This window comes from Cryptomeria japonica, unplaced genomic scaffold (genome assembly GCF_030272615.1).
Source record: "Cryptomeria japonica unplaced genomic scaffold, Sugi_1.0 HiC_scaffold_226, whole genome shotgun sequence".
In the NCBI taxonomy this organism is placed as follows: Eukaryota; Viridiplantae; Streptophyta; class Pinopsida; order Cupressales; family Cupressaceae; genus Cryptomeria; species Cryptomeria japonica.
Window position 1 is genome coordinate 38,771 of NW_026729048.1, and position 10,093 is coordinate 48,863.

The following is a 10,093-nucleotide window of genomic DNA, read 5'->3' on the forward strand; positions in this document are numbered from 1 at the left end:
TCATGTGCCATTAATAGAAGTAATGTCTCAACATAAAATCATAATTGAGGTGATGCAAGTAACCTTGTCCCTCCATATGCATATGTCATAATGATGGGTGTTTCCTGGGGCGATTTAATAGTTGTACATCCCGTGTAGGTTTGGCTAGAAATCAATCTCGCGACCAATGCTTATATATTCATGTTAATTAATACGAAGAAAATCGACAACTTTTTTGTCTTATCTATAGCAATGAGTGATTGTTATTGCTTCTTTAGCCAGCAGAACTTTTGTTATTCTATTTATTGTTATGTTTAGGAGAGAAAAGTCTAATCTCCGATCTATATGCAGGGTTTTTCACAGTGAGATTGTGTGTCGTTTGTGGAAATAATTCCCTCTAAGACTATAATTTGTTATTTTATTTTATGTAGGATGGTGGGATTTTTGGTAAATGTAATTTTGTCTAGGCGTGATGTTTTTCCAGCTCAATCTTCAAAATTTGTATATTAATTTAGTTTTGGTTTATGGCAATTCTACGAAGGTCATTGGGATAGATTTTGTCGTCGGAGTGAAAGCCAAACATATTTGTAATCTTATTAATTGTGGTATATTAGGTGGAATCATTGCTTTTAGGTTGAAAGACATTTTAATCCGGTGACAATGCATTTTGTCAAATGCAACTTTCATCTTTTATAAAACATACGTTTATTTCCTGTGCATGATGTGTTTATATTATAACATATTGAAACCAAAAATTTTATCCAATACTTGAAACAAATATATAATACAAGAAGTATTTATTACACATGCATATTATATTTAAGTATTAATCTTACGACCAGAATTTGAATAATAGTATCATATCTTAAATTAATCAAACTACAAACATCAAACATTTACCTGCCTTAAGCCTGTAATTATAATCTCATTCTCCCTTACTATTCATCAACCAACGCAGATAATTACTACCTATTTCGCTCAGGGAATCAACATCAAGGATACTAATGGTAGCTTACGGAAAATAATGCAATTCAAAACAAAAGGTAAAACTTATAATCTTGTCAACAAATCAAAAGGTAAAACGTGTATAATTCTTGTGAAGCGTATAATTCTTGTGAACAACAATCGAATGAAAGACAAATGATATAAGGCAAATACCTGCTTTCTCATACTAATTGTTTATTTTTGTGGTGTTCCATGCTCTAAATCTTGCAGTTCCCATGCATGACTCAGCAACAGAAACTCATACACAGTTCTCGTGATAAATAAATAAAGGTATCGTGTTGCCCTGTTCCATTGCTAGCTTTATCTCATGAGTAAAAGGTGCAGTCTCATCCGAGAGAATATAAATTTAGCGCACAATTCTAAATTGCATATCAAAGAAAGCAGCGAGTCCATATGGCCAAGGCAATGGAAGCGCTTTTGTCAGTGGTCTTGTTGCTGTTTTGTTGTGGAGGGCAGGTGGTTCGTGGAGAATTCGATTACAGAGCAGCCCTGTCGAAGTCTATTCTCTTCCTGGAGGCCCAACGATCTGGTAAACTCCCACAATCTCAGCGAGTAAAGTGGAGAGGAGATTCTGGCCTCACAGATGGGCACTTGCAAAACGTAAGTAGAAGAAGAGATAGATCCTTATTCAATTTGATTAGAGATAAAAGTAGAAGTGGATCATACTATCCTTCTTCATTGACTCCATACAAAATGTTGTGTGCAACTCACCTGCAGGTTGATTTAGTTGGGGGTTACTACGATGCAGGCGATAATGTGAAATATGGGCTTCCCATGGCATTCACTATCACCACACTCGCTTGGGGCACACTGGATTATGGGAAAGAGTTGAAAGCTGCAGGAGAGATTCAGAATGCAAGGGACGCTATTAGATGGGGAACTGACTACTTTCTCAAGGCTGGTGCAACTCCAGATCAATTATGGGTTCAGGTAAAGAAATCTAAGCTAAAATATTCAGCATTCATTCTTCAAGATTATGAAAAACTAAAGAGGTTGATCTTGATGCATAAAATAGGTGGGTGATCCCCAGGCAGACCATAATTGTTGGGAGCGTCCAGAAGATATGGACACTCCTCGATCTCTTTACAAGATCGATAAAGACACCCCTGGATCAGAAATTGCAGCAGAAACGGCCGCAGCCTTGGCTGCCTCCTCCATTGTTTTCAGATTCACAAACCCTCGTTACTCACACCTTCTCCTCCAACGTTCTCAATCGGTATGTTTGGGTGCTCAAGTAAAATAGAAAACCTAACTGTTAACCAACACAGCAAAATCAACAAGTTTCATCCATCCATTTTGAGAAAAATCTTATGCATCCATCTTCTTTCTAACCGCCCATTTATGTTTCCCTTCAGCTCTTCAGTTTTGCCGATCGATTCAAGGGCACCTACGGAGGAGAGTGTCCATTTTATTGCTCTGTTTCAGGCTACAATGTAAGCAGAATTTGGTTTTCATTTAGCATATGCTCTTGTGAGCAGAATTTGGTTTTCTTTTAACATATGCACTTGTAAATATGATCTCAGGACGAGCTTCTCTGGGCTGCATCTTGGCTATACAGAGCTACGAAATCCCCATATTATTCCAACTATATTATCCAGCACGACGATCTAAAGGCATATGTTAATGAATTCAACTGGGACCTCAAATATGCTGGAATTCAAGTGCTTCTAACAGACGTAAGCGTAGACTGATTGGTGCAATTTTTCAAATAAAATGTAATATAAACATACTTCTAGCTTAAAGCTAACTTATGCACTTCACCAACCAGTTATATTTCCAAGGGGAAGCTCAATTCTCAGCCTATAGAAGTCATGCAGAACGCTTTGTGTGTTCACTTCTTCCTGGCAGTCCCATTCGTTCTGTTAAAACCACCCCAGGTGAGCTCTCTATTTCTTCACCAATACCACGAACAATGATTCCTTTTCTAGTCACAGCCATGTAAATCATTTGTTACTCCTCCTTTTCTAATCATAGCCCTCAAAATTCTCTTAGTGATATCTATAATTCAATCCTTTTGTCACAGGAGGTTTGCTGTATGTTAGAGATGGCGCCAACACTCAGTATGTTACCAGTGCTGCTTTTTTGCTGGCAAGATACAGTGATTTACTATCAGCTAAGAAGCAAACATTGTCATGCGGCAACACTCTCTTTAAACCCAGCGACGTTATGGGCTTCGCAAAGCTACAAGTAAGCACACTACATGTATTTGTATTTGTATTTGTATTTTGGAGCATACAATATAACGAATCTTAATCATATCCTTTGCAGATTGATTATTTATTGGGAAGGAATCCTCTCGGCATTTCATATATGGTAGGATACGGTTCCAAAAACCCAAGGCAACCACATCACAGAGGAGCATCTGTAGTTTCCATTCATCAACAACCAACGAAGATCAAATGCATTGAAGGTTTCATGAACTGGTTTCACAAAGATTCTTCCAATCCAAACACATTAATTGGGGCAATAGTGGGGGGACCAGATAAATATGACCGTTTTGTAGACCTCAGGACCAAATCTAGCATGCTTGAACCTACAACGTACATAAATTCTCCTCTCGTGGGTGTTCTTGCAAAATTGTATAGAATGACACGCAAAACTAACAGGCAGTTTTGATTTCCTTAGACATCAAAGAATTACGAGAAATCTTCCCATCGATCATTGGAAATGATAAGACTAGAGTAGTTACAATTATGGGAGGCTATATGAGAAAAGGTCCCCATGATTAATTATTATTTCCAAGTTAGTAGCTTTAATGGTGAACAAGGCTCTAAAGTAAAAAATATATAAATCTATTTATGTTAGAAACAAAATCTTTAGGTAAAAATGTATTCTATACTTTTTGAGCTAATTAAAATAAATCAAGTGTATAGCTCAAATCTTGTTTGTTAGAATTAGAATTGAATATTTATAGTTTACTTTTTAATATAATAAAAAGTGATTATATTAGTTTTTTATTATGTTGAGAGGTATTATAGAATTTTAATGGGGATGGTGAAAATCTGTATACATACAAATCTCTCTTTAAATCATATGGATCAACAATTGCAATGGTCACCAATTAATTATAAAAATATCAAATAAAATAATTTTAAACTGATATCTCTACGCATTTTCTAAATAGATGTATTCAGGATATCTATACTAGTTTCCTTTTTAATATATTTACAAGTATTAATATGAAATTTGTATTATGGTGAGAGGTGTTATATAATTATAGTAGGGGCGGTGATAACTTGTGGACATATAAACATTTCCTTAAACTACATTATTATACATCTGTCAAATTTACATGTTGGATTTTACATTGTCTCTCACACTATTTATCACAAATACATAGGTTCTCAATGATGCAATACCTATATAAATTACAACATATTTGCTTCAAATTAATTCATTCCTTGCACTTGTACTTTTAAATACAAGTGATAATAACTCAATGTCACAAAAATCCTCACAACAATAATGTATCTTACACATTTATCTTGGGCCCACATACCTTTGAAAGAAGTGATAAAAACATAATGCATCATTCACATTATAGCAATCAATGAATTTTTAAAGAGACAAGAAACCATTCATGATGATGTGTAACTAGTTATGTAGCTTTTGAATGCCACGTTATTTTCTTTTTCTTTTAAAAAAAATATTTCGTATTTTCATTTTATATTTTCTTGCCCTCCGAATTTCCATTCATGCATTTAGTAATATACTGATTTTGATTTTTTTAAATAATTTTTTATAATTTTATATTTATAGGTAATTTTTTTATGGACAATTTGTAAAAGGAGGGTCCACTCACATATAAAATGGCATACCAAATAGAGATGATGGGTATTTGAAAAATGCAGAGAAAAGAAGAAGAGAAAGGAAGTCCACAAAGATGAAGCTCACTACAGGTAACATGTTAACAAGTCATCCCTCCAAAAAAGTCAAGAAAAAGTAACTTTTCACAGATGTCAAAGGCCTAAAAGACTTCACTTTTTCCCTTTCATTTTCTCTTGGTAAGGAGTGCATCAAGAGATCCATTGAGAGGCCTTTCCAATAGAGCCTTGGGCTTCCATTTTATATTTTTTAACCTCGGATTTCATACTTGGTCACTTATCGATTTTACTAATGTTTTATAAAAATATTACTCTTAGTCTAGGTTATATTGGTGATGTTTGAGAAAATAAATTCATCTTAATGAACCAAGGAATCATTAAGACTAAAAATATCTTGTTGATATCAAACATGGAGGATATCCTCATCTTTAGAAAGATGGAAATCGTCCTGATGAGAAATTTCAATAATTTTAGAGGTTTGATGATTTCCTTGGAAAACCACTAGAGAAAAAAAGTCCACCACACAAGACAAAGCAATTTATTCATAGAAACAAACCCAACAACCATAGTGATAAAGGAAGTTTGCAAAAATTATTAAACAAATCCTTTGATTTCGTCAAAAAAAGTTGAGATTAGAAATGTCATTTTGTAAACCCCTTTTTGGAGTTTAGCAAAACAAAGATTTGAAATATATTTTATATTGCAACCCATAGTTTTGTACCCCATTTAGTTAAATATAAAACAATTCTCTAAAAGGCCCTTATTGTTTATATATTGTAACCGTGAATCATATGAAAAGTTAATTATAACCAAGTATGATAAAGGATCAAAGAAGTTAACCATCGTGCATTTTATTGACTCTATTGAGAAGGGCTTCAATGAGCAAAGAGTTCATCATAATTAAAAGAAGATTTTGACACTGTAACCAAATTGAGATATTGGTGATTCTCACAATACCAAGATCAAACAAGGGACAACATAGAACCATAAGTAAACTTTATTTTTCATATAACGAATGACTATTATCCAAAACATACTTTCAATTAAAAAAATCGTGAAAGAAGACCTAAAATAGGGCACAATCTTCCACACAGGGATGCTTCCCCATAATTTTCAAGATGGTATACCTAGAGTTCAGTTTCCATGAAATATCCTATATAAAATCATCATAGATCTGCATAGAGCTAAAGATCAAGTGTTGGCAATATTGCATTATAAAAGACAATGAAAGATTGTTGGCATTTCATAAGGATATTGAAAAGGTTGTTGATGATTATGGATATAACTGATTAAAGATATTTTACTATCTTGATATTATTATTTTGTCATTGATGTCAAGGAATTGATTTTCTAATTCAATATGATGTTGCCATATCTTGAGAAGTATGATTTGAAGAATTTATAGATGTCGGTAAAAGACATAGAAAGAATATGATGAATAAGGGGATGAATAAGGTATTCAATGGGCAACTAGTACCGAGTTAGACAATGATGAGATCATGATGTTTTAGATTGTTTTAACATCATACATATGTTGTAAATTGTAAAGGTTAATACTATACTATGTTATCAAGCAAAGAACCTAGTCGGTAAACCCTAAGGAACCTAGTTGGTAAACCCTAAGGTTATCGGTATCGGTTAATGAATGCAGAATGTCTACCGAGTGAAGTTTAGTATTCACCGAGTTGTTACCGTGTTGTAGCCGAGCTATAACAGAATGCATTAAATTTTTACATGCAGTATTTAATGAAGGAAGCTGATGAGCTGGAACTAATTAAATGATTGGTATGTCGTGCATGAAGTTTGTTAATGAATCTAAGGCAATGGAAAGTCGGCATGAAGATCTACAACTCAGATTGAACCGCAATACCCTATCACAAGTTCCAAGACTAATATGCAAGTTCCAAAGTAGCGTAAAACATTTTCAGATGGAAAGATGCATTGAACCTGGACAAGATTGAAGATCTGATGGCTATGATTGATCATGGGAAATGTGATCAAGGAGATTATGCGGTTACCTAATTATTTATTAATAGGAAACTATTGATAAACAATGTATGCGGACAAGTGTATGCACAGGGTTGCTACATAGTGATTACCGAGCACAGAAGCTTGAAGACCTGTTTGAATAACAGAGTATAGAAGCCCAGCAGATGGACAAGATTAGTTCTATGTCTAGATTGTATTGAACAAATAAGAATCTGCTTTAGCATTTTAGATGTGAAGTTGCAAATAGATTTTTATTACTGTTGTTTTTTGAAAGTGACACAAAATCTCTTAACCGAGTGGATTTAACAGTCTTATTTGTAAAACCCTCTAGCAATGTGACATTCAGATTGAGTGTTTGAAATCCTTTAACAAGGTCACTTCTAACAAGGTGAAGATCCTGACAGATCTGAGGGAAATCCCTTAACCGGGTCACATCTAGCAATGTGTTTGTAATCTTTAATAGGATTTGCTTTTAACCGAGCATACTTTAGAAGAGTATATTTCTTAGTGGGTCCAAAATCCCACAGTGGCTTTTCCCTATTTGGGTTTCCGCGTTAAATTTGGTGTTATGAGGTTTATGATGTTTATATGCTTTTGAGTTTGCATGTTTGACAGTTTTGGGTTTTATTACTGAATTATATGTTACCGAGGTTGAATCTGATGTTTTTATGGATGTTTAAGTTTGTATGATTCACCCCACCCCGCCCTCTTATCTTGTTGGTTATTGGATCTGTACTTATATTAAGTATCAGAACTATCAATTGGTATCAGAGCTTTGGACTCCGGAAGAAACATTTAAAGGCTATTGAGTTAAAGATCCAAAGATGTATAAGAGAGATGCACCGAAGCTGAACAAGTCAAGTTTCTCTACATGGCAGAAAAGAATGAAGCTACATCTATTAGGAGTTGGAGAATATGATGTATACTATCTGGATAATGATTTTGTTTCACCGAGCACCTATCCATTGACTATGGAAGAGATAAAGGCAAAGCAAGAACATATTCAAGCAATGATTGAAATAACATTTGTATTGACCGATTCATAGTTTAATGATCTAGAAGGCTGCAATGATGCAAAGGAAATGTGGGATAAGCTCATATCAGTATATGGAGGAGATGAACATGTTCAAAGAGAAAAAGTAGATAGTCTAAGAGGACAACTTGAATCTATGAGGATGAATGAAGGTGAGAACATAACTCGGTACAGTACAAGACTAAAGGAGATAGTCAATCAAATCAAAGGAGCAGGTCGAACTATTAAAGAAAAGGCTATAACAAGTAAGTTGTTAAGAACCCTTCTACCAGCTTATGCAATCCGAGTCTTTGCAATCAATGAATTGAGGTTTGTACCTAATATGCCAGTTCTTTAGATGCTACTATTGGTAAGCTACATGCATTTGAGTTAAGTAACTTTAATAACAGTGGATCTTCGGTAAATAAAGTTGAATCTGCATTTAGTTGTTTTCATCTTGATAAATCTAACGATTACAATGAAAGAAAGTATAAGTACTCTGAAAGAGATCATAGTGGAGCAAGAGAAAGATTTCGAAAAAACATGCAGGAAATTTACAAAAACTGCATGAAGAAATCAGAATGCAAGAAGAGTTTGAAGCACTATTAGCCAAAAGGTTATCGAGAGGCAAAGGTAAGTATAAAGGAAAACTACCTTTGAAATGTTTCGATTGTGATAAGATAGGACATATGGCTTCTAACTATCCTGACAAAGAATCTACTGAAAAGAGAGATTACCGAGATGACAGATAGAAAGATAATCACTACAGAGGACACCGAGACTTCAGAAGAAGAGATAGAAAGACATGCTTAATTGCTGATGAGGAATCCAATGAATATAAATCAGATGAAACTGATACAGAGGAAGTAGTTTGTGTGGCTATCAAAGATGGATCAAATGAAGAAAGGTATGAAGAAAAAGCCCTAATATCTCACATAAACACTAATGATTCTTGGATTATAGATAGTGGATGCTCACATCATATGACAGAAGATAAACACAAGTTTGTTACATTAGAAGATTATGATGGAGGCTATGTTAGATTTGGTAATGATGCACCATGTCCGGTAAGAGGTACAGGATCTATAACACTTCTTGATAATGCAAGATGCAATGATGTTTATTGGGTTGAAGGTTTGAAATACAATTTGTTGAGTGTAGCACAGCTAAACAACACGGGTTACCGAATAGAATTTCAGAAGGGAATTGTCAAAGTTCATGACAAGAATGGAAAGTTAGCTACTACCAGGACACAAACGAAAGGTAACACATTTCACCTTGACTCAACTTATAATAAGTGTTTGTATGCAAAGATTGATGATACCTAGTTATGGCATAAAAGGTTTTGTCATGTAAATTTTGATAATCTGATCAAAATAAGTAAGAAGCACCGAGTAAGAGGTCTACCGAGTCTTGAAAAACCTGAGAATGCTATGTGCGGAGGATGCCAGATGGGTAAGATGACAAGATCATGCTTTACAAGTAAGTCTTACACTTCTAAGGTAATTTTGGATCTTGTGCACACTGATCTTTGTGGTCCTATGAAAGTTCAAAGTTATTATGGTGATAAATATTTCATATTATTTGTGGATGACTATTCAAGGATGATGTCAGTAATGTTTTTAAAAGAAAAATCAGAAGCTTTTCAAATGTTTAAATGGTACAAGGCAAGAGTTGAAAATGAAACAGGAAGACAACTGAAATGTCTTAGATCAGATAGAGGATGAGAGTTCACATCTGATGAGTTTAACTTATTCTGCAATGATCATGGTATTAAAAGACAAGTCTCTGCACCGAGAACTCCACAGCAGAATGGAATAGCTGAGAGAAGAAACAGATCTATTGTGGATTGTGCTAGAACACTGATGATTGAAAAGAAGGTGCCACAAACATTTTGGAGAGAAGCAATAAGCACTGCAATTTACACCTTGAACTGAGTTCAATTGAAGAAAGGTACTTTGAAGACACCATATGAAATCTGGTATGATAAGAAACCTAATGTTAGTTATTTTAAAATCTTTGGAAGTAGATTCTATGTTCATAAACATGATAGAAATGGCAAGTTTGATCAGAATAGTGAAGAAGGAACATTTCTGGGTTATTCTTCTAGAAGCAAAGCATTTAAATGTCTGATCAAATCATCTAACAAAATAGTAGAAAGTGCAAATGTGAAAATTGATGAATTTGCAGAAAGAAATGATTCCAAGGAACCAGAATACTCTGATGAATTTGTCTATGTTCAACCGAGAAGTCCTACCGAGAAGACTGTTGAAGAAAATCAAGA

The 10,093-nt window shown here is 34.4% G+C and overlaps 1 protein-coding gene across 1 annotated transcript; it reads left to right on the forward strand.

Moving 5' to 3' along the window:
- The first annotated feature begins 1,377 nt into the window (after positions 1–1,377).
- Positions 1,378–3,600, forward strand: LOC131043426 (endoglucanase 16-like). Its single transcript, XM_057976621.2, has 8 exons — positions 1,378–1,584; positions 1,702–1,914; positions 2,000–2,200; positions 2,340–2,417; positions 2,508–2,660; positions 2,753–2,861; positions 3,008–3,171; positions 3,253–3,600. Exons 1-8 carry the CDS (start codon positions 1,378–1,380, stop codon positions 3,598–3,600), a joined length of 1,473 nt encoding a protein of 490 aa, XP_057832604.2.
- The last annotated feature ends 6,493 nt before the right edge of the window (positions 3,601–10,093 follow it).

What these genes read in the sequence shown, in the direction of transcription:
- LOC131043426 (XM_057976621.2), top strand. Translation starts at nt 1,378, where the DNA reads ATGGCCAAGGCAATGGAAGCGCTTTTGTCAGTGGTCTTGTTGCTGTTT. An exon ending in CAGATCAATTATGGGTTCAG is followed by an intron (nt 1,915 to 1,999) that starts GTAAAGAAATCT and finishes TGCATAAAATAG; the next exon opens with GTGGGTGATCCCCAGGCAGA. An exon ending in TGGGCTTCGCAAAGCTACAA is followed by an intron (nt 3,172 to 3,252) that starts GTAAGCACACTA and finishes TATCCTTTGCAG; the next exon opens with ATTGATTATTTATTGGGAAG.